The 25,710-nt window shown below is 40.8% G+C and overlaps 1 protein-coding gene across 1 annotated transcript in view; it reads right to left on the reverse strand.

Annotated features, from left to right (window-relative positions):
* Window positions 1-510: 510 nt before the first annotated feature.
* The window catches only part of LOC113406806, a 96,182-nt gene continuing 70,982 nt past the window's right edge, over window positions 511-25,710 (reverse strand). Inside the window, exons 6-9 of the mRNA XM_029911984.1 lie at window positions 9,587-11,433; window positions 6,638-6,723; window positions 3,915-3,960; window positions 511-701 (exon numbers count right to left, since the gene is read on the reverse strand). Coding sequence (XP_029767844.1) covers window positions 511-701; window positions 3,915-3,960; window positions 6,638-6,723; window positions 9,587-11,433 — 2,170 coding nt within the window. The remainder of the gene's footprint in view (window positions 702-3,914; window positions 3,961-6,637; window positions 6,724-9,586; window positions 11,434-25,710) is intronic.

The following is a 25,710-nucleotide window of genomic DNA, read 5'->3' on the forward strand; positions in this document are numbered from 1 at the left end:
GGTAGGTAGACATTGTTGGGATTTTTTTGACAAAACATTTTTCATCAGAAAATATGTTGAAACATATGAGTTTCAATTAAACTTTTATCAGGAAGGTTTCTCAGGTCCAGGAAGGAATTTCTGGTCAAAAGGAGAAAGTGAGATTTCCCCACCCAAAATAGCCAATAGGCTGGTGGTTAGGGCATTCACCTGAAATGTGTGAGATCCTCTGCTCTGCCTGGAAAGAACTTTTAACCTGGATCTCCCATATCCCAGGTGACTGCCCTAACCACCAGGCAATAGCTAGTCTGGGATGGGTCTCTCTCAGTCTTTCCTGTTGGAGCTGTTCCACTTTGTATAAATAATTAAATATTTACCTATAGTAAAGTCATAGGTGCTTACAGACAGGATGAGCTGTTAGTATTTTTAAAATCATTTTATTAAAAATGAATGCAATAATCTTTGTTTTTCAGCTGTTTAGACCAGCATTATCCATAAGAATGATAGTTTTATAAAATGTTACCTTTATCTTCATGTTGATTTTTTCTGTTTAAGATGACATTCAAGATTGGTTGATACGTTATACAAGTGCTTATTGTCTGGATAAGTCACAGAGTTCTCTTCTACTACATCTTGATATAGATTTGTTTCCTGAAGTGTTTCATAAGATTCTTGACTCTTTTGGCCATCTTTATTTGTATCCTCCAGTATGTTGGCACCAACTAAAAAAACATGATTGTAATTTGCCAAATGACACCCAAAGTATAATTTATATAGTTTATCATTTGTATTTATGTCAAGATTATTTACAGAACAAGATTATTGCCCTAGAAAACTACAAATGTTACCAATTTTACACACAAAATATTTAATCTATTTTGTTGGATTTTTCAGCTGTGCCCTAACAATTACACACATTCCCTACTGGTCTGAATCTCTCTTGGCTCTCCAGCAAATTAACTTCCAAGCCAAGAGCTACAGGGTATGTCTATACTGCCATTTAACACCTGTGGTTGGCATGTGTCAGCTGAATTGGGTTCAAAGAGCTCAGGCTAAGGGGCTGTTTAACTGAGGTGTAGACGTTTGGCCTCAGGCTGGAATTCAGGCTCTGGGACCCCATGAGGGGGGAGGATTGCAGAGCCTGAGCCCAAACGTCTACACAGCCCCTCATACCGAGCCCTGTGAACCCAAATCAGCTGACACAGGCCAGATTTGGGTGTTTAATTGCAGTGTAGACATACCCTCAGCCTTTCCCACAGGATCTGTCCCCAACTTCAGACACCAACTTGTCTGTCATTCTCCAGGGAACAATTATATCATGCATTTCCAACAATTTTAGAAGGCCTTATGCCAACTTGTGCAATTATATTAAACAACAAAAGCTGTTCCCTAGATGTCATTATTCTCCTCTGGTATAGTATTTTAGAACACATATATACAGTATATGAAGTACCATGCATTACCAGACTCTGCTGCAGCAGATACCTTTAGAGAAAGGCTGCCAGCAGGGTATTCTCCAGCTGCCTTCAGAGACCTTATGGGCTAGAGTGAGAGGATAGATGCAGTTGGTGATTACAGAGGGAGGCTGCTGGAAGTCAGCTCTCCCACTGAAGACAGCAGAATTGTGGGATGGATGCTTTTGATGCTCCCAATCCCCAAAGTAGTAGGACATTGAGTGGAAGCCAGTGGTGACCCACCCATCCTAAGAAATTAAAATCAGAGTGTGAGGCAACTGGAAACATGCTCTTACCATCTGAACACTACAGGATTCCTTCACCTAACACCAAGCTCTTGATGTTTCTCATCAAGCCTCTTTCCTCTGCTGCCTAGGAGCCTGATCCATTGAGGTGTTGATAACTTTCAATACCCACTGAATTCAATGAGAGTTGATGACCCTCAACACTTCACAGATAAATTCTAAGACAAACATGTTTTTCACTTTGTAGCCCGATCTATAGATTATGTATTAATTCTATTGATTACTTAAGAATTCCCAATGATCACTTTGAGGGTTGACAGGTTCTTGTCCCAAGATCAGGCCCAGTATTATTAAAATTACTATATAGTTCGGAACCCCAACGTGCACAATTGCAACACTCACAGGATCAGAATTCTTCTATATTTCCAAATAGTTTATTAATACATGTAGCAAAGTCACAAACACTCTAACTCTCAGATAGAGAGACTACAGAATGTACATCTGAGCATCCATATACTCACACCATCCCTTGCAGGATGACCTGAAATGTTAACCATTATCTTCCTCATCACCATCACCATCACCTTCCTCTTCACCACTAGTGGCCATCATTCTGGTCCCTTCCAAGGCTACAGCTCTCTCTCTCCTACTGCCCAAAGACTGGCATGCAACTTCTATAATACATTACGCTGATGCCACTATATCTAATGCATAGTCAGTAGGGGATTTTTCCCCTTTTCCTTATATGTATTTCCTCATCCTACTAATGTTGAGGTGTCCTCTTTCTATAGGTTAGTATATTGATACATGTAACAACAATTTCAACTCATGATCATATCTGCCATCGCTTGCTTAAGCGGATTTGGGGTTATTACTTCCATGTTCCTTGTGGTAGCACTTACTGGAACATTCTACCTCCTACCATTGAGCAAGCTATTCTTAGTTCCTAAAATCTAAAGGTAACCGTTGATCTACGCCAAGGGTTACAGCCTACTTAACCACACTTATGCAAGCTTATGCTTCAGTTAATGTATTACAGGATATAGGATACTGTAGGCTTCTTCCATTAGAACTGAATATAATGAAAGCAGCTAAATATAATTAAGGCAAGGCAGTGAATATAGTAAAGGCAAGCCTATGCACTACAACTTTAAGCTCCATCTGAATTGGATTCAAGTAAACTCAAAGTAAAATTATTTGATTCATTTAATAAGAAAAACTGTTACGGTGGAGAATTTCAAATCACAAGTCAGGAAATTCAAAATTGGGTCCCACAGCAGCTGTAACTCTGCCACATTGTATGTATACTGTATATGGAGGCATACATTTAATACCATACACTACAATACGAAATCCTGCACTTGCACAAGAAGTAGTTACAGATACTATGAACACAGTAACTTTCAACTTACTTACTTCTACATTTGTACGGGGAGATTTTGGCAAACCAGTAAAGTGCCTAAAACCACTATGGCTTATTGTTAAAAAGCAACCTAGTCAGCAAGCTGTAAATTGGCATTCAGCAATCTCAGCTTGACCAAGGCAGGAGGGGAGGGGGTTTTGGGGTGCCACAGAAAGGGCAGTTTGATCCCGCGTCCTTCCTGATAAGAATTGTGTTGAAGTTGCTGATACATGCGTTTCAAAAGAGTAGGATATGTCCCAGGAATGTCTATTGAGGTCTCAAGGATGCAAGTTCTGGAAAACCCACACCTGGTTAATCAATAATCAGAAGGAGCCTCTTGCTTGCCCATTGGAACTGTTTGCTTGACAAGTTTTCTTTAAGGGACATGTCATTGTATTACTACTGTATAAATAAGTGGGAAAAGCTTGAGATAGGTGGGACTCTCCTGTGGGGGACTCTTCGGGACTGGTCTCTCCCTCTGGATGCATCTTGTGTTCCCCACCGGCAAACGGGCTGTGGCTGTGCCACTCGAGAGCCACACTCAGCTTTGGTAATTATCAAGGGTTGGGGGTGTTTTACTAATCTTATTGCGGACGTGTGCAAGTGCTTGAGACTAAGTAAAGGTTTAGCTTTAAGTGAAAGCACTCTTGTGTTGTCCTGTTTGTGCCAACCATCTATCGGTCGGATGGCCGTGTCTCCCCTGTTTTATTTCCTGACGCCTCCTCGCACAGAGTAAAAGTTACCAAGAGCTTTGGGTTGAAAGAACCCCGGGTAACACATTAACTGATTGTTGCACTGAATAAATAACGTTTACATTCATTTTGTTATGCTTACCAGCCAAAGAATTCCCATTCTGTAATCCATTCTTTTTTTGTTTCCTCTAAAAACAAATAAAATAAGCAATAATAAAGGAGAAGAAGAAGAAAAAGGAAATATATATGATGGTCTGGGGGGTTGGGTAATCAGTGTACAGAACAAAGTCCATATTACATTACATAAGTTTTTAAACTGTATTTACAAGGCTTTTGTCCTTTTCATCACACTATCCTGTATTATCTCCTAAAAACTGCCACCATAAAACAACAGCCCTAGTAATAGGCTATCCTTTCATTGAGAAGTGGCAAAAGAAAGGTTAAGAAATATAAAAATTATTTCAGAAATATGATTCAGTCCAACTATTGACTAAACTACTCTGGTATAAACAGTATATAAATATGTAATATTGAAATATGAAACTATGCTTACATTCAGACCTTTAGAAGATCTACTTACAGCTCTGCATTGTCCTACTTTGTCAATAATGGGGTATTTCCTAAGATGTGAAATTATACTGTGCCCTCAACCACTAGAGAAAGCCTGCATGTTCAAATATGTATATGTATATAGTGGGACAAATATTCTAAGAGGGCCAAACCCAGCCTCTGTTTTGCATGCATATTATTGAATCACACATATGTGAAGGCACATGTGACATAATCTATCACTTCTGCATGCAAGTGATGGGTTTTGCATATGCAAAACCCATCAACTATAAGTGCCAGTGACAATGCTCAAAGTATGGATATAGATATCCATGCATGCAGAGGCTACTTTCTGAAAGTTTGTAAACAGTATATAAATATATGTATACATACAGGGCCCCATCCTAAAAGTCGTCTTCACCCAAACTCCTGTTTAAATGAGAGGGGTTCTAAGTACGTACGGAGATCTGACACAGCCCTAGGCAATTTGGTCCTCTAAGGGTACGTCTATACTTACCTCCAAGTCCGGCAGTAAGCAATCGATCTTCTGGGATCGATTTATCGCGTCTTGTCTAGACGCAATAAATCGATCCCGGATCGATCCCGGAAGTGCTCGCCGTCGACGCCGGTACTCCTGCTTCGCGAGAGGAGTACGCGGAGTCGACGGGGGAGCCTGCCTGCCGCGTGTGGACCCGCGGTAAGTTCGAACTAAGATAGTTTGACTTCAGCTATGTGAATAACGTAGCTGAAGTTGCGTATCTTAGTTCGAAGTGGGGGTTAGTGTGGACCAGGCCTAAGAAAATTTCAATGGGTGCACTACTTTCCCCAACCCATCCAGCTAGTCTATCCCATTTTAAAATTATTTAAAATAACACTGGCATTAAACTTTTTAAAAATGTACCGTGTTCCCTGTCCATTCTCTTTTTCTTTCCCTACTTTTTCCTTTCCATTGCCTATCTATCTTGGCATAACTTTTCTTTTTTCTTCTGTTTTCCCCTTAAACTTATTTTTGGAGTATAATTTTTCTGATTTCCCTTGTCTCCCTTAATTCATTCCTCAGCCATTCAGACACACCTTATACATTATCTCATCAATCGAATTCTCCCTTATATACCCTCCAAGCACATACATTTTATTAAAGCTAATGTTAATAAAATTATGTAATACATAGGGTGAGAAAAGAGTGTCTGTACATCTGGGTACAGTGCTTAGATTATCCACAAATACAGAGTTTGTTTTAAAGTCATAAGATACATATAATTGCCCTCATCAGACATATAAGCTAGATCTAGGTTCACTTGGTTCTGCCTCCTTGAGGTCCCTTCCAGCCTATGTTTCTATGATTCTAAGCTCATTCACCTCCTCCCCTCAACACACTTAGGGTGATTTCTTCTTATCTATCCCCACAAGGGAGGAAGGTTTGGAGAAAGGCCCTTTTTTTCTCTTCACCAACAGAGGGGAGTGGCACTGAGCTGGGTCTCGGAATAGAGTGCATTGATAGAGTATAAAACAATTACAGTTTCTGACCAGACAAAATAAGCTAAATCCCAGTCAGCCACTCAGCAGATACTCAGAGCATTTTTGCTAGACTTGATGGGTAAGGAACTGCAGATACCAGAGGGCGGAGTCTGCTTAGAGGGTGGTAGAAGAACAGGAGGAAGAAAAGGAAAGTGGAGGACAGTATCTGCAGGGTAAAAAGAAGGACCCTGAGCAATAGGGAAAGGTTTTATTTTTGTTGACTGGTTCATATATTTTTCTGCTCTGTCCACCTAAACCCTCAACCCTGCTATAAGGTTAGAGCTCTCCCTTGCACAGGGCTTGCAGGACAGGACCTATATAATGCTCTTCCTTCACTGTTTGTATTCACTTATATAAAACATGGATCTATCAGCAAGAAATACTCTTTCTCCACATGAACTGAATGCAGAAGCACGATGATGGGCGGGGGGTAACAGGAGGGGCATAGATGCTAACACAAATTCACAGTCTCCCCTAGTCTCTCCAGGGGAAGGGGAGGTCCCAACTGGTCCGGTGGGAGGGGACGGCAGGGACATGGGGTGGCAGCTTCTCCTGTGGCTCTGGCTCCCAGCACCCCCTCGACCCAGCTCTCTGCTTCCCAGAACCCCAGGATGCCATCTCCTCACACCGTCTCTTCCACTTATGGTCTCACTCTGGAAGGAGAGATGGTGGCTCAGTGAGGACGTGGCAGGTGACCTGGGCCCACTTCTTCGGAAAATTCTGATTGCACCCTAGAGTAAATGGTGCCTCTTTACTCCTAAAATACAGGAAAGCCTTGCAGAGAACTAAAACCCATACCTCCACAGATGTCTTCCATAGTAAATGGATCTTCTTTGATGTTTTCCAGTCAAGAGGAACTATGTAATCATCCGGCAATAAAGACTCTGAAAAAGAACAAGACATTTTCATGGCATTATATTTTGTCAGGTTTCATGCATATCTGAAGGAGATACTGCAAGCTCAAACAAAGCCCAGAATTGAGGTTTTATACAAATAAGCTTCTACAGAAGCTAAGACCAATTAAAAAAAATTCTATATTTTTGTTTAATGCCAATGTAAAGATATTTTTTAAACCAAAGGATTTTCCTGCAGTATTTACACACCCAAAATTGTTGCTTTGTCCAAGCGCATGGGAACTGGAAAGTGAAATTTACTAGGAAAATCACTAAAAACAAAAGTGAAACTTCATTCTCTAAATTGAGTAAAATGCAAAAAGTAAACAAACATCTTAAATGAAAAGTAAATTTAGTTTTTAAAATTTTATCAGTTTTAACCATTTATAATAAGAGGCTATTTTAACATAGTATATGGAAATTGTTCTATAAATATGTCATATTTTTAACCTGATAGAATTCCTCAATGATTAAAGTTGAAAAGAAATGCTTTGTAGAAAAACAGTGTAAAATGTTTATGGAATATATGTTCTATGTGTTAACTGTAAATAAGTGACAAATAAATTTGTTAACTAAAAAGCTATTTACCTTCCCATAGAACAACTAACAACATTTATAGTACCTTTCATTTAGGAATATTCCTAAATGCTTTATGAAACCATTCACCCACAAATTCATTGTAGTTGCCTTAAAATACGCAGCAGTACATAACAGTTTAGGACAGGCAATGAGGAAAAATATCTATGATTGAAATTGAAGCAGACATTTAAAAAGAAATAATATTGATACTCAAATCAGAATATGGCTAGGAAAGTGGAATTAACACCTATAATTCTGAGAAAAATGCTATGGGTTCTTTAATGATCACAAGTGGCCAGTGCCTCAGGCTATGGCTACACTATAGCTTAAGTCGACATAAGTTATGTCACTCACAGGTGTGAATTAGCCACCCTCCTGAGCAACATAACTTATGCCAATTTAAGCACCGGTGTGGACAGCACTTTGTTGGCAGAAGAGCTTCTCCCACCAACATAGCTACCGCCACTCGTGGGGTTGGGGCACTGAAATAGGGGGGCCCAGATGGCCATGGCCCTCCTACTTCTTGAAAGTGGATGGGCCTGGCCCATCCACTTTTTGCCACAGGCCCCGCCCCTACCCCTCCTCTTCCACCTGAGGCCCCGGCCAGGCTGGCAGGTGGAGCCTGGCTGGGGACCCCGGGTAGCATGGGGTGCTGTGCCGCGGACCCTCCAGCAGCCGGGGTGCGGAGAGGAGCCTCCATCCTGTGTCCCCACCCCCACTAGGTCCCCCACCCAGGGCAGATGGAGGGTGCATGGCTCTTACCATGGCTGGGCTGTGGCTCCAAGGCCCCATCCCCTGGCCAGAGTCAGGTCAGGTAAAAGCTGCATGGGCAGCTGTGGGGAGCTGCAGACCCTCCTGGCCTGGGCGGGGGGCCTGTGGGGCACGGACACGGGCCGGGGCCTGCTCTTGGCCCCCCCACCCAGGTAGGTGGAGGACCTGCGGCTCCTGGCCCGCTCCAGCTTCCGACTTGTCCAGGGACGGGGCCTTGGGCAGAAGGGGCAGGGCCACCCCCCCCACACTTTTCGGAAGGTTCCGCCACCCTCTGTCGTGGGGACTGGAGTAATTAAGCCGACAGGAGAGCTCTCTCCCATCGGGTTAGAACAGCTACATAGAGAACTTATAGCGGCGTAGCTGCACTGGTGCAGTTGTTAATGTTTTCATTAAGGAGAGACTACAATTAGAGAGTTAGAAGGTTCACAAGTAGCTTGCTAAACAGGGGTCTAAGTGACATCAATTCTGTGAAGATTTATAGAGCCCTGCAAATCTGTGGATATCTGCTTTATGTCCACAGACCATTTTTTCTGATCGTGGATTGGATAAGAATATAAATTTTGAATCTGCGCAGGGCTCTAAAGATTTATGCACACTCAAATATAGACATGTGAATAGTCCCATTGTAAAATTAACCATGTGCCTAAGTCTGAAGAATTATAGCTTAAGCAGTTCATTCTTTTTTGATCTTTCTGAAAGTATTTACACTACATGAGTTAGTATACATTAAATGACACTAGAATATGAAAATTCAAGCTCTGTTTGTTCATTTACCTTCTAACCATGACATCCGAAGGTGTGGACTGCATGATTAAAAGAATATGTTCAGTACTAGAAAATATACTTTATGGTTTTTAATTTCAATTTCAAATTAAATTTGATTAGGGGTAAAATTTTCATACTGCTGAAGTGATTTAAGAGAGTACGTCTATTTGAAAGTCAGTGGGATTAAGCCTCCAAAATGCCTATGGCACATTTGAAAATGTAATGTAGGTGCTTTTGAAAATTTTACCCTATAACTTTACATTATTAGTAAAGGGATACTACTGTATTACAAAGGTGAAACAAACATTTACCAGCAAAGAAATACAAATCCAAATAGCACGTGTTTTCATGCAGTTTCTAAATGACAGGTTAAAAATTCACTCAGTATGATGTATTTGTGCAGCTGAAATTGCAACACAGCTACAAGGACATAATTCCTTGAATTTAAAGTTAGTAAATACTCAGCATTACTCAAGATCATGCAATGAGGGTAAACTGCTAACAAAAGAAAACAATGATCATTGCATAATAGATAATCTACAGAGCTGAAAAGCAAAATCTTGGTGCAAAGTACCATTTGCAAGACACTAAGTGAATGCCATCAAAAGTATCTATATTGGCAAGCAGTGATCAGCTACAGTATATTATCACATTTGTACAATTGCTAGTTGCAATAAGAAACTGAGACTTATATCATTAGGCACTGTTAAAAATTAATAATAATAAATAATAATATTACCCAGTGGAAATCCAGGAGAACCAAAAAGGTCTACAAGTTGAAATGCAAATCCCAATGATAAAGGAAGACCCAAAAAATTGGATTTAGTATTTAAAGTATCTTGATTAGCTTCAATTTGTGAGGACTGTGATGGCTTACTTTCATCTGTTTTGTACATATCTTCACCACAGCTTTCAAATACATTAGGGTATGTAGGACAGTCAGATGTTACTTTAACAGAACACAAAATATCTGGTTGACTATTTGTAAGCTCTGAAGAGAACTGTTCTCTCTCACCCTCTTTTTTATCAAGTATTTTTTCTTGTTTAAAAGTTGTAATTTGTTCCTTACTTGTTGAAGAAACTATACAAAAACTAGAGGGAAACTTCTGAGCTGGAGAAGAAACAGCTTTCTTTGAAAGACACAGAGATTGTCCCAACTGACTACTATGTAAGAGAGATCCCACACCATGGTTAAGTGAAGAATCTGTCACATCATTATTAGAAGGTGCTAGATGTTCTTGAAATTCAAGGTTTTGTTCACTCTTCTTTCCATTGTCCTTATTTGAAATTCTCTCTTGTTCTGTTTTCAAAACATTTTCTGATAGGTTATCATCCATTAATAGAACATCCTTCAGTCCCTCCTTTGTACTAACAGCAATCTGCCTTGGTAGATGAAAGTTTGGTGCCAAGTTGAAAATCCTTTTGCATCTTCCTTTCTTCTTTGATGGAACTGGTGTACCTACATTGCTTGGAACATTGACTTCAGTTAAGCAGTTTGTGACAGTGACTCCCGACTCTATAAATGAAATATTATGTACTTTGTCAACCAGTGATGACTGTAGACCGACATGTGTTACACTGCCACTCTCTTCAATTAATGTTTGCAGACTGGTTTCTTTTTCTAATTCTTCATTAGATTCACGAGTTTGTTCTCCTGTGCTGTCAGGATAGGTCTCTTTAGGCCGCCTCACTCTTTTTGGTCTTTGCTTGCATATGAATTTATGGGTACCCTCAGGCCAAGAACAAGAACCCGACCTATCAGAGCCAAGCTGGAATTGTCTATCAATTAAATCAATTGAAAAAAAAGCCCAAGGATTTTTCTCATACCTTTTTGATGTCTGTCTGTCTTTCATGGTTTTATCAGGCAAGACAACACAAATTTCAGATGTTTTCAAATCATGCTGGAGAGACAGGGTTTCTTTTTTTCCATTACTTACATTTAACAATTTACTTTCTAGGTCAGGTTCACATGCAATTTGATCTGATGTAAGTTCATCTTGATCGTTTAACATCATAGAACTATTTTCTTTACTGTTATATTCTGTGTCTAGAACAGAACTGTGATCATCTGTATCTAAGGAATTGCTCTCATTTACCATAAGGTTTTTATTTTGGTTATGATCAACCACCTGATCATCAAGTGTGTGTTCAAATTCAATTAAGTTTTTATTAGGAGCAGATGTCAAATTTATTAGAAATGTACCGTCATCTTCTGTAAACAAGTCACTTTTCACTGGACTAGATAGTGTTGCTGAAGTCTCAGACACAGCAATAGGTAAACTTCCTGTTTGATGCTTTGTAGATTTTGGGCTTTCATTACAATCACCATTGGAACGATCTTCACAACCTTCATCTCCTGGATCTCCATTAAATGTAAATACTGATTTTCTGTTTTCTTCTTCTGAATCTTCCTCTTCACTGTCTGATGTTTCCTGGTCATCAGGAATTAGATGACAAGGGGCTCCATCTGATTTTTTCTCTGTGATTTTAATATGATCATGCTTCATTTTTCTGTTTCTTTTTCGCTTTTTCCTCTGTTTAGCTTTGCTCAGTCTGTGCCCAGGTTTCTTCTTAATGTCTGTTTCCCTAAATGTAGAATAAAAAACTAAATATGAAAGAAAATCCATAGCAGTAATAACCTACTCATAATATGCAGCTTTAGGAAAAAATATTTATTTAACTATTTGGGTAATCAAGTTTTAATCCTTTCACTACTGAAATTTTTATTTTTTTAAATCCTGATACTTCATTTAAAAAGTACCATTTCTGTATATTTCAGAAACATGATGTAAATGTATCTTACAATTCACAAAGCATCTTTAAACTGTTTAACATACACACACTGAATTTTAGTTTGAATCTCATTTCAAGAACTTCCAACTTAAAACAAAGCAGTAGGTAAAGCAGCATTTTCAGGCATCTTTCAAAATTATGAATGATTGATCCCCACTAGTCATTCAGCATCTAGGGTTTGCCCATGTTCTGTAATTTTGTGAAGTTCCACCTTGTGCAATATTCAGAATGGTGGAAAATGGGTGGAGAGTAAAATGATCTGTTTTCCTTCTGTTAGAATATCCCACTGATATCAGAATGTTCTTCTATTGGACAAAATAGATTAGATGGACTCAATAATTCAGAAGATACGAACTATAAAAAAATCCTGATTGACATACAAGTTTAATAATTATTACCATTCCCTCAGACCTACTGCTCAAGGTACCATGTTTAGCATGTGTACACATACAGTTTATCAGGGGAGTATAGTACCTCTAATTACTTACTTATTTAATTTGGAACAAAGCGGTACCTCATGACTGTCAGAAGGGAAGGCTTATTTAGGCCTTCTGGAAGCCTGCTGTGGATTTTAAGATTCTGTTCTGATAATGTTCAATAGTTTAAGCATAAATAGAACTGTATGTTTAACAAATTGCAGAATAATTATGTTTATTGCTGCACATGTGTAAGAAATTGCAGAGTAATCGTGTTTGAGAGAACAAGATGAGATAAACTAATTAAAAAGCTTGAAAAGATTAGTTTGAACTAATACTAAACCTGTACTGATGGGGAAGGAGAGTTAACATGGAAATGAGAATAATATATATGTATAAGAAAAGATAACAAAAAATTATAAATAAGTTTGTGTAACAAAGGAAGATTGAAGCTGTAGAGTCTGGTGCTGGAGGTGACTGTGATGAGATTGTTCTAATAAGCATCCTACTTATAAGTAACTGATCACTACTTGCTGAGTGTTTTGCCTTAATAAATATTTGTTAGACCCATCTGTTGAGTAAGTGAACCTCAATCCAATGACCTAAGTCTACTAGAGACAAATTAATTTAGTAGTAGGCAATTGTGTAAGATTACTTATGAATCTCAGGTCTATACATCTGAATTGTTGGGTTGCACTTCTCATCAAGATTAACAGGCAGCAGTACAAATAAAAATGGCAACTAAACTTTTTGGCATCACACTTCCCAATTACAGGTTTCTAACCAAACTACGCCCTAAATAAAGAAAAAGAAGATAACTAGGGAAACCTATTACAGGAATTTAATATAGTCTATAGATATACTTTTATTTATAGAGAAAAACAATGAAGGGAAGGTAATTCCAAATAAACGAATCTAAGAGGTTGATGACCTATATAGGTAAAATAGGTTTCTTTTTGTACCTTCATATACACCAGAACAGACTGATACAATTTGAGAAGTGATTCTATAGAAATAAAAAATAAGGGAAAAGTTGACACCACCAGTAGAGTACCACATCCATACCTCGAGGCCACAGCCATAGAGATTTGTTTTATCAGAACAGAATCTTAAAATCCACAGCAGGCTTCCGGAAGGCCTAAATATGCCTTCCCTTCTGACAGTCATGAGGTACCACTTTGTTCCAAATTAAATAAGTAAGTAATTAGAGGTACTATACTCCCCTGATAAACTGTATGTGTACACATACTAAACATGGTACCTTGAGCAGTAGGTCTGAGGGAATGGTAATAATTATTAAACTTGTATGTCAATCAGGATTTTTTATAGTTAGTATCTTCTGAATTATTGAGTCCATCTGGAAAAGTATTGTTATTTATCTTGTACAGTAACTGGAATTTTTCAAGATGTTTGGTCCCTATGTGGATTCCTCTTGAGATGTGCACATAGTCCATGTGTCTGAGACCAGAAGATTTTTGTTAGCAGTACCATAGAATCATAGAATATCAAGGTTGGAAGGGACCTCAGGAGGTCATCTAGTCCAACCCCCTGCCCCATTGATCCATGCCTGCACCCTTCTCCTCCTTGTGTTCTGAACTGAGGGCATCAGTGGCACTGTGCACTGACAACTTCTCCAGTTCTTTCTCTATAGTGAATTACCAGAAGGATCCACAGCAGAGGGGAAGGAGGGTGGGTAGTGGAATATACATAGGGACTACACATCTCAAAGAACTCCAGTAACTGCACAAGAAAAGTAACCGTACTTTCTTCGAGTGATGGTCCCCATGTGTATTCCACTTGAGGTGGCTTACATACAGTATTCATTGAAAAGGGGAGTTGGGATGAGGAACCGCTACCACAGATTGGAAGACTGCTCTGCCAAAGGCTGCATCTGCTGTAGAGGCTTGTACTAGTGTGTAATGTCTCACAAAGGTGTGCACAGGGTCCCACCCTGCTGCTTTACAGATTTCCACAAGAGGGACACTTCAAAGCGAAACTACTGACATAGCCTGGGTTCTGGTCGAGCGGGCCCTCACATTTGTGGGGGAGAGGTCGCAGTTAGTTCATCGCAAAGCAAGATTCAGCCTGAAATCCCTTTGCAAAGTTTCTGTGAGGAGACTGCCCCCCCACTAGTGCATTTGGCAAAGGAGACAAACAGTTTAGGGCCGAGGTTCTCAAACAGGGGGTCGGGACCCCTCAGGGTTCATGAAGTTCTTACATGGGGGATCGCAAGCTGTCATCCTCCACCCCAAACCGTGCTTTGCCTCCAGCATTTATAATGGTGTTAAATATATAAACAAGTGTTTTTACTTTATAAGGGGGGGTCGTACTCAGAGGTTTGCTATGTGAAAGGGGTCACCAGTACAAAAGTTTGAGAGCCACTGGTTTAGAGGATTTCCTGAAGGGTTTTGTCCTTTTGTAGGTGTAATGTCAGGACTCAACAAACATCCAGAGAGTATAGCTGCTTTTGCAGTTTGGTGGAATGTGGCTTCACATAGAAGACAGGTGAGTGGATGACCTTGTTCAGATGGAATTCTGAGATTACTCTGGGGAGGAATTTAGGCTATAACCTCAAGGAAACCTTGTCCTTCTGGAAGACCATCTAGGGCAGGTACACCATAATGACCCACTGCTCACCTACTTTTCTTGCTGAGGTAATTGCACCCAGAAAGGTAACCTTTGTAGCTAGATAAGCAAAGGAAAATGGAGCTAATGGTTCAAATGGAACATTCATTAATGCTATTAGGGCTAAACTGAGATTCCATACTGGGGTAGGTTTCAGTACCAGAAGAAAGTTTCTGACAAGTCCCTTCAGAAACAGTTCTGTAGGAGGATGGGCAAAGACCAAATGTCTGTCCACTGGAGGGTGAAAGGCACAAGTTACTCTCAAATGCACTTGCAAGGAGATGTTAGATAGTCTCAATGTTTTTAGAGAGAGGAAGTAGTCCAGAACAGTAGGGATCTCAGCATCCTCTGATGGTTTATGATGATTCTGGCACAAGGTAGAAAATCTTTTTCATTTAGCTGTATAGCATTTTCTCATGGAGTCTTTTCGGCTATAACTAAGAATGGATTGTACTATCTCTGAGCATGATCATTCTACGTTTGTCATCCATCATAATAACCTGTTAAAGGGAGAGATACTGAGTTCGGGTGGAGGATCTTGCCTTTGTCCTGGGTCAAAAGGTCTGGGAAGAGCTGAATGCAGAGGAACGGGTGTGAGGCCACCTGGAGAAGGCTGGTGAACGAAAACTGTCTTGACCACTGAGGAAAAACTAAGATCACCAATGCTTTGTCCTGTATGATTTTACTCAGGATTCAACGTAAGAGAGGGATGAGTGGGAATGAATACATCAGTGTTTCTGGTCATTGTACTAGAAACACATCCCCTCTGGAGTTGAGGCCCCTAGCCACTCTGGAGCAATATGCCAGCTTTTCTTGTTTTCTTGCGATGCAAAGAGATCCCACAATGGGAATCCCCACTGTTAGAATACACTCTTTAGATTGGGGTATAGAATCTCCGTATATGTGGATGTGGTGGGGGACACAAAAGTCCCATCAAAAAGATTTCTTGGTGGGAGGCTGGGGCTAGAAGGATAATGAAGAAGGAACATTCTGTTCACTATACTGTATTCTTTAGTGTTTTCTAGGAGGTTTTGAAAGCTCTTTGATGGTAGAATGACTGAGGAGATGGTTATTGCATGTAAGATTGAGCCTTTGAATATATATCCTCCTTGGTGCTGGAATGCAGATACCCAGAGTACAAAGAGTTGCTCTTGAGTCTTTGAGGATATGTAACAATTCCTCTGTTTTCTCACTGAATAGGTTATTTCCCATGAAAGGCAGATCCTCTGTAGTGGACTGAACTTCTTTTGAAAATCTGGAGGATTGGTGTCACAAAGCCCATCTCATAACTATGGGTGTTGCCATCAAACAGGGAGGTTGTACCTGCTGCGTCCACCGAAGCCAGGAAGGGCCAATCTAGCTAGCAATTTACCTTCATCAATGATTGCTTGGAACTGAAATCTATCCTTTTGAGATAGTTTGTTAGTGAATTCAGAGAGCTTATTGTAATTAATAAAATCATACTTACTTAGACATCATAGAATCATAGAATATCAGGGTTGGAAGGGACCTCAGGAGGTCATCTAGTCCAACCCCCTGCTCAAAGCAGGACCAGTCCCCAACTAAATCATCCCAGCCAGAGCTTTGTCAACCCTGACCTTAAAAACCTCTACGGAAGGAGATTCCACTACCTCCCTAGGTAACCCATTCCAGTGCTTCACCACCCTCCTAGTGAAAAAGTTTTTCCTAATATCCAATCTAAACCTCCCCCACTGCAACTTGAGACCATTACTCCTTGTTCTGTCATCTGCTACCACTGAAAACAGTCTAGATCTATCCTCTTTGGAACTCCCTTTCAGGTAGTTGAAAGCAACTATCAAATCCCCCCTCATTCTTCTCTTCTGCAGACTAAACAATCCCAGTTCCCTCAGCCTCTCCTCATAAGTCATGTGCTCCAGCCCCCTAATCATTTTTGTTGCCCTCCGCTGGACTCTTTCCAATTTTTCTACATCCTTCTTGTAGTGTGGGGCCCAAAACTGGACACAGTACTCCAGATGAGGCCTCACCAATGTTGAATAGAGAGGAATGATCTCGTCCCTCGATCTGCTGGCAATGCCCCTACTTATACAGCCCAAAATGCCGTTAGCCTTCTTGGAAACAAGGGCACACTGTTGATTCATATCCAGCTTCTCATCCACTGTAACCCCTAGGTCCTTTTCTGCAGAACTGCTGCCTAGCCGTTCGGTCCCTAGTCTGTAGCAGTGCATGGGATTCTTCCGTCCTAGTGCAGGACTCTGCACTTGTCCTTGTTGAACCTCATCAGGTTTCTTTTGGCCCAATCCTCTAATTTGTCTAGGTCCCTCTGTATCCTATCCATACCCTCCAGCGTATCTACCACTCCTCCCAGTTTAGTGTCATCAGTGCTTGGTCGTTCACTATGTAGAACTACAAACTTGCAGATGTGAAATTCATTCTTCCAAAGAAGGCTACACATTTGGTCTTGGGTGTAGATCCAGCTTGGCTGCTGCTTGTTCCTTCTGGTGACTGCCTGCACCACTAAAGAGTTTGGAGCACAGTGTGAAAGTAACTTTTCTGCCCCCTTTAACGATACAAAGTATTTCTTCTCCATTCATTTGGGAGTGGAAGTGCAAGTGGCCGGAATATGTCAGACTATTTTGGCCAGTTCTAAAATAGCCTCATTAACAGGCAGTGCCACTATACTGGGACTAGCGCTCTGGAGGATATACAGTATCTCATATACTTCCTCCAGTCGGATCTGGTGTGTGTCTGCAATTCTCTTCAGGAGGCCCTGGAATTGCCTGTAGTTATCAGGTGGTGATGGCAAGGCTGCTGTGACTGCCTTATCTGGTGAGGATGTTGATAATTCTTCAGCAACGAGTGGTTCCACCTGTTCAGGTTGCTCCTCTTTCTCAGTGTCCCCGAGCAGGTTAAGGCTCTTCCCCAGATGGGGAAGCCTGTCTCGACTCCCCTTGAAACCTTGCCTATTTGGGATGCCTCATATATGGATTCCAGGGACCCCAATAAGGCCAGTGTGAGGGATCATAGGTAAGGATATGATTTAATCATGGAAGTCACGTATTCCATGACTTTAACGAACCTCCATGACTTCTTGGGCTTCAGCCAGTGGTGGGGACTGGAGCTGTCAGGCTCCTCCCCCCGACATGGAACTCAGGCTTTAGTCCCCCCCGGTAGTCTCTCCCCCACCAAAAAAAAATTAGTTTTAGTAAAAGTCATCAACAGGTCCCAGGTTTCCGTGGATTTTTGTTTATTGCCTGCGACTTGTCCATGACTTTTACTAAAAATAACCATGATAAAATCTTAACCTTAATCATAGGGGTAACAGGGTTGTCCCCATGGAGGAGGACACCATTCGTTCCGAGTTGGGTATTCCTTCCTGTGAGATTGGGAAGGTGCCCTGGAGATCTTTGAGCCTCTCTTGGTGCTCATTTCCCGCCTTGATAAGGGTGGTGAAGCTCTCCCACTCATTCCAGACTCATTGGAGGAGAATGAGGTCTCTGTGACAATAGGAGGTGCTGTTGGTATCTGTGGTCTCATTATGATTCAGCTGGTCGACAATACTGGAAAGTGCTGAAGTGTTGGTGTATGGACCTGCTTGGTTAGGACTGGATCTGAAAGTATGGGTGATTCTTGGTCTGCACAGATCGTAAGGTCCTCCAGTATAGTGTATCTAGTGGCAGCCCCAGCTGCTGGACAGTGGATCAGGCTCCTGTACCTTGGCAGTGCCAGCTTCAGATGGACAGCAGTTTTTGGTACCGACTATTCCTTTTCTCTGCACATCAGTATCATCGGTGTAAGAGGTGTCCACTGTCTTCTTTCCCTCATCAGTACTGAGGATGTTTGCAGCCCTGCGGCTGTCAACAGTTTTGGGGCCCTCTTGGTTCTCAGTGCTGAGGAACCAATACCGTGCTCCTTGTGAGCTCCACACCACACCCATAGGTGCAAAGTGACACCTGACTTAAACGGTGTCGGAGAGGAAGTCCTCTTTTGGATGAGGTCTTGGAGGGAGATTTCTCACTTTTCTTATGAGTGTGTTTGCTTTTACCCTCCTGAGTAGAGTCTTTAACTCCACCTTGAACAGCCTCAGAGCCAGAGACCACCATGCTCAAGGGGGAGCGTCTCAGTGCCGCTCTCTGATGTCTGATGGTCCAGAACTGGATGAGGTCTCATGGAATGATCCATCAGGAATCTTCTAAGTCTGAACTCACAGGGTTGATTAGTTTGGTGAGGAGAGGACCAACAGACACTGCGCTGAGAGAGGATATGAGCTTTCCCGAGGCAACAGAGGCATGTATCAAAGTCGTCACTGACTGGGAAAGCCTGGGGACAGGCCACACAGATCTTGACTCCCCGGGTCTTGGGCATCCTAGGCACCTGCATAGGGGGGTATCAGGGTGAGGGTGCCCCTTGTATTCCTGAACTACTGAAATGACACTATCTAAACTGGTAAAACTATTAACAGTATCTAAGTGGTGTTTTTTTTTTTTTAAACAGGAATGCTAGCTAAAGCTACGGACACTAGAGAAGTCCATCTCAGACCACAGGTGGCAGAAAGGAACTGGAGAGGCCATTGGTCTAGACCACCCTTTATGCCCTCACTTCAGAGTATAAGGAGCAGAAGGGCACTGGTGCGGACCAACTGACACTGCTAGCAAAAATCTTCTGGTCTCAGATGCATGGAGCGCATGCACACCTTGAGTGGAATACACATTGGGACCACCAATCAAAGAAGAGACACCTTGACTCTCAGTGGACATGGTAGGTAGGTCTCAGACAAAGATAGGTCTCAGTCTTCTAGGTAGGTCTCAGACAAATTCATCAAGCTATAGTGGATTTGAAAGTGTTGATTCCCTTTTATATTACAGTTTTTAAAAAAGGCATCAATTAACCTGGTATCTAAGCTGTGAACATACTTGAGACCCTCCACTAGCAGAAACATGCTGAATTCTTTCCAGATGATCACAGAAGACTCCTCAATTAAAGAAGCACCAAAACGTGCTCTTTGTTGGATACAGAATGGGACAAAAAAGTGCATTTTTAATTCAAAATAAACCTTGAGATAAACAGAAAAAAGGAAGTAGAAAATGGTCCTAAACACAAAATACTTTCCATATATAAAACAAAAACTATAATACAAGACAATTTGCCAGCTTGTCACTCTGTGGTCACCAATGTATGTGCGCACACTAGAAAAAGTGTTACAGCAGCCCACAACAACAGGGCAGCTGTACCTGTGCTAAGTTACTAGAATAACACTAGTAAAAATGCCTGAGGCTGTTCTACATTAGCACTTATCTGATTACTACCATCACTGCAGCCTTACCAATGCTGGCAATTGCATTAAAATGAATGCTATTTTTTGTAATGTACAACAGGCCTAAAAGAACACTTAATGCTCAAGAACATGAGTGGCCAAAGACAACAGTTTAATTAAGCATATTAAGGCTCCAAGGTTGAACAACTGTTCAAAAGGGAACTCACGCTAAAAGTAACCAGTCACTTTTGACTCGCCTTTTATAACCTAATGGAGCACAAGTGAGCTTGACCCTCAGTCTCTGAAGATGCACACTCTCACAGATCAATCCATGAGTACTTGAGGGGACAGATAAGCAGTTAAATGTATCCCTCTCATGAAAGAATTCAAAACAGAATGAGGGAACCATATTGACAAATCAGATCCGAAGTGTCCACGGCAAGAACTACTAAGATATGTTGGGGTCTTCTGCCTGATGTTCCATTTTAATGAATTATTTTTGGGCATGAATGATGTGACATAAAATTCTGGAACCACGGCAATAGGGGAAAAAAGTGACCATGAAAATCACCATGTTATCTGACACAGCTGCAGAAGTGGACAGCTCAGTATTGCTCAAAGAAGCAAAAAGGGTCTTGGGAGTTCTTATTGGCATCTGTGAGATTAAACATGCTTGGGTGCACATTAGCTTCCCCTGAACTGACAGCCAGCTGAGGAATTCTACTAAGAGATTAGTCTTCCTTAATAGATGGCAGGCTCTTAAGGCGAGGGGATGCCTCCACTTAGATAAAAGGAAACTCACTCTCCTCCTCCAATCCATCATTTCCTATTTCTTGAAGTACATTGTTACAGAAGTATCCTCAAAGTTCAGGATATGGCTCTACTTTTCCAAAGGGTCAAAAAGCTTTCCTGGTAACAACAAACCTAAACACATTAAATGGAGAGAATTTTTTGAGAGAGACCACCTATCCCATGCCACCCCATTTACATAGCTGAACATTTATATTATGCACACTGTTGTAGTAGCTGAGGCTATAGCTACACTACAGAGCTTACAGCGGCGCAGCTGTACCAATGCAGCTGAACCACTGTAGCGCTGCTAGTATAGATACTCTACGCTAACGGGAGAGAGCTCTCCCCTCAACTTAATTACTCCAGCCCCTGCGAGCAGCAGAAGCTATAACAGCGGGAGAAGCTCTCCCACTGACATAGCGCTGTCCACACTGGCACTTAGGTCGGTGTAACTTATGTTGCTCAAGGAAGTGGCTTATTCATACCCTTGAGTGACATAACTCATACCAACGTAAGCTGTAGTGTGTACATAGCCTGAGTGTCTGCATTCAAGTACTCCCTATTAAAAATATGGCATCTTTTAGGTCTAACTATGAATGAAATTTACAATAAATTAAAGACACAGGGTGTTGGAATGAATTTTAGAGATGAGTGGGCCATATTTAACACTTTGACAACACTCTGATATAAAAATTATTTACGTTGCTTTAGCAGTTGGGTAGAAAGTTTGATATATACAAAGACAAAAATTTTCTAGGGTAAGTATGTAGGAAAAACAGAATAAATCCCTTTAACCCTGATACAGAGCTGATTAATTCTTCCTCTTCAGATATTCAAAATTCTCATAAGTAAACTACAGAAATGTGGCCTGGATAAAATAACTATAAGGTGAGTGCAGAACTGGTTGAAAGACCATACTCAAAGAGTTGTTATCAGTGGTTCACTGTCACTGTTCACTGTCAAATAGGAAGGGCGTATTTACCAGAATCCCACAAGGGTCAGCCTGAGTCTGGAACTATTCAATATTTTCATGAATGACTTGGATAATAGAGTGGAAAGAATGCTTATAAAATTTGTGGATTACGCCAAGTTGGGAAGGGTTGCAATCACTTTGGAGACAGTACTAGAACTGAAAATGACTTTGACAAATTAGAGAATTGGTCTGAAATCAACAAGATGTAATTCAAGTGAAGAGTTTACAGAGGAAGGGAAGTGAAGGCAGCTGTAAAAAACAACATATATCAAACAGAAGAAAAGGAAATTAGATAGTAATGAATATAAATCAGAAGTTAGGAACCTTATAAAATTGATAAGGGAAGCAAAGGGACACTAGGAGAAATTTATGGTTAGCAGAGTTCAGGACAATAAGGAGTTTTTTTAATCTATTCAGAATAAAAAGAATCCTGACAATAATATTGGTCTATTACTAGATGGAAATGGTAGTATCATCAATAATAATAAAGAAAAGGCAGAAGTGTTCAATAAATATTTCTGTTCTCTATTTGAGAGGAGAAAAAGATAAAGTCTAATCATTTGGTGATGATAACTCTTTCCATTCCTCTAGTATCTCTGGATGATGATAAACAGAAGCTATTAATGTTGGATATTTTAAAATGAGCAAGTCCACATAACTTCCATCCAAGAGTTTTAAAAGCACTGGCTAAGGAGCTTACTGGATCATTCGTCTGATTTTCAATAAGTCTTGAAGCACTGGGGAACTTCCAGAAGATTGGAAGAAGGCTAGTGTTGTCAGAATTTTTTAAAAGGGTATATGGGATGACCTGAATAATTATAAGCTTATCACCTGACATTGATCCCAGGCAAGATAATGGAGTGGCTGATTTGGGACTTGATTAATAATTACATTACCCTCCTTTCATTCTTTAATTTAAATCAGCATGGGTTTACAGAAAATAGAAACTGTCAAACTAAACTATTTTTTTAATGAGATTAAAAGTTTGGTTGAAAAAGATAATAGTATTGACGTAATATATTTAGACTTCTATACGATGTTTAACTTGGTACCACATGACATTTTGATGAAAAAACTAAAACAATATAGAATTAACATGGCACACATTAAATGGTTTAAAAACTGGCTAACTGATAAGTTTCAAAATATAATTGTAAGTGGGGAATCATCATGAAGTGGGTGTGTTTGTAGTGGGGTCCCACAGTGACTGGTTCTTGGCCCTATGCTATTTAATATTTTTATCAATGACCTGGGGAAAAAAAACAAAAAATCATCACAGATAAAGTTTGTAGATGACACAAAAATTGGGAGAATGGTAAATAATGAAGACCACAGGTCACTGATTCACTGTGATCTGGATCCTTTGGTAAACTAGGCACAAGCAAACAATGTGTGTTTTAATATGGCTAAATGTATATGTAACCCATACACCTGCTGGGTGTGGTATTCTGTCCCATCTAGTGGCACCGGTGGGTGGGTGGGTGAGAGAGAGAGAGAGATGAGTCTGCTCTACAGCCTTAGCTAGCAGCCAGTTGGATTAGCACTAAGATCCAGAGGTCCCAGGTTCGATCCTGCCCGCCGGTGACCGGGGTCTGTTGGCGTTACATACATCTAGAAACAAAGAATGTAGGCTATATTTACAGGATGGGGGACTCTATCCTAGGAAGCAGGATACTGTGTCTAGTTCTGGTGCCCACAATTCAAGAAAGATGTTGATGAATTGGAGAGGGTGGAAGAGTCACAGGAATCATTAAAGAGTTAGAAAACATGCCTTATAGTGATAAGCTAACTAGATTGAGCTCTTTGAGTCTAACAAAGGGAAGGTTAAGGGGTGACTTGATTATAATCTAAGTATCTACATGGGAACAAATGTTTAATAATTTGCTCTTCAACCTAACAGAGAAAGGTATAACATGAACCAATTGGTGGAAGTTGAAGCTAGACAAATTCAGACTGGAAATAAGGTGTAATTTTTTAATAGTGAGAGTAATTAATCACTGGAACAATTTACCAATGGTCATGGCGGATTTCTCCATCACTGACAATCTTAAAATCAAGATTGGATCTTCTTCTAAAATATATGCTCTAGGACTTATTTTGGGAAAGTTTTATGGCCTGTGTTATACAGCAGAGCAGACTAGATAATCACAATGGTCCCTTCAGCTCCTCAGAATCTGTGAATCTATGAACATATTTCACTTCGGAAGGAAAAATCAAATGCACAACTATAAAATGGGTAAACAAAAGACTACATGGTAATACTGCTGAAAAGGATCTGGGAGTTATAATGGACCACAAATCAAATGTAAGTCATAAATGTGATGCAGCTAAGAATAAAGCGAATATCATTCAGGAGTGTATTAACAGCAGTGTAGTATGTTAGACACAGGAGGTAATTATCCTACTCTACTCAGCACTGGTGAGGCCTCAGCTGGAGTACTGTGTCCAGGAAAAATGTGGATAAATGGAAGTGAGTCCAGAGGAGAGCAACAAAAATGATAAAAGGTTTAGAAAACATGACCTATGAGGAAAGGTTAAAAAAAACTGGGCATGTTTAGTCTTGAGAAAATAAGACTGAAGGGAGACCTAAAAACAGTCTTCAAATATGTCAAGGGCTGTTATAAAGAGAATGGTTATCAATTGCTCTCCATGTCCACTGAAGGTATGACAAGAAGAAATGGGCCTAATCTAAAGCAAGGGAGATTAAGTAAGATAGTAGGAACAACTTTCTAATTATAAGGATAGTTAAGTACTGGAATAGGCTTCCAAGGGAGGTTGTGGAATCCCCAACATTGGACATTTTTAAGAACAGGTTGGACAAACATCTGTCAGGGATGGTTGGTTTACTTGGTCCTGCCACAGCACAGGGGGCTGGACTTGATGACCTCTCAAGATCCCTTCCAGCCCTACATTTCTATATGGAAGATTTACAGGGATGCTAGAAGACTTCTCTAGAACTGATGTAAACTTCTTCCTTAAAGGTCTCTTGCAATGAGACAAAGACAGGGATGTCCCAACTTCACAAAAGGAGCTGCCCTGTGTCTCTGCAGTAACTGGTTCCTTGCTATTACAAAAGAACAAAGTATTACGCTACTACAGTACAAAAGTGCTTGAACAACTATAAAGATCTGAGAGATATACTACCAATGTTGTTAGCAGGAATAGGTATAATTGAAATCCAGAGGCAAAGGTATGGAGTCATCATTTACTTCTCTTATGGTTGCTGGATTAGCCCTATCCCTTCTTACCATTCTCCTCTCCCAGATGTGACTTTGCAGCCTGCTGAGGCCCAAGTGAAGGGAACATTACAAGTACTGATTAAAGCAGGTTCTCTGTACCTTCCCCATGGGCTTAAAAAATTAGACAAAAAATGGAGGACTCACTCACCCCCTCCTGATATACTGGGCCACTTCTCTCAATCCATTCCACATGAGAGCCCAGTTCTCTTGTGGCCTACAATGGAGGGTGGTTTCCTAAAGTATTGCAGAGGTTTACAAAAATGCGAGGAAAAACTCACAAGACTAACACAGTTAGTCTTCCCCCCTGCCCCAATCATCATTTTGAAATAGGTAGCAGAAAAACATCCTGACAGGATTCAACTTGCAGGGCAAGAAGAGCAGAAGTACATGACCTATGAGGAAAGGTTATGACCTTTGAGGGAAGGTTAAAAAAACTGTGCATGTTTAGCCTTGAGAAAAGAAGACTGAGGGGGGACCAGCTAATGGTCTTCAAATATGTTAAGAGATGTTATAAAAAGGACTGTGATCAATTGTTCTCCATGTCCACTGAAGGTAGGACAAGAAGTAATAGGCTTAATCTGCAGCAAGGGAGATTTAGAGAAAAAACTTTCTAACTATAAGGATCATGGGCGGACGGTGACATGGCCATTGGGGGAGGCTAAACCCCACCCCCTCCCCTTGTGCCAGGGGCCAAGCCCCAACCCCTCCCCTTGTGCCCTCCCTTCCCCACAGGAGTCCAGAGCACCCTCACTGTGGCCCTCAGCCCCAGCGCTGGGTGGACAGGGGTTGAGG

Source organism: Terrapene carolina, unplaced genomic scaffold, assembly GCF_002925995.2.
Source record: "Terrapene carolina triunguis isolate 2854851 unplaced genomic scaffold, T_m_triunguis-2.0 Scaffold141, whole genome shotgun sequence".
Taxonomy (NCBI): Eukaryota; Metazoa; Chordata; order Testudines; family Emydidae; genus Terrapene; species Terrapene triunguis.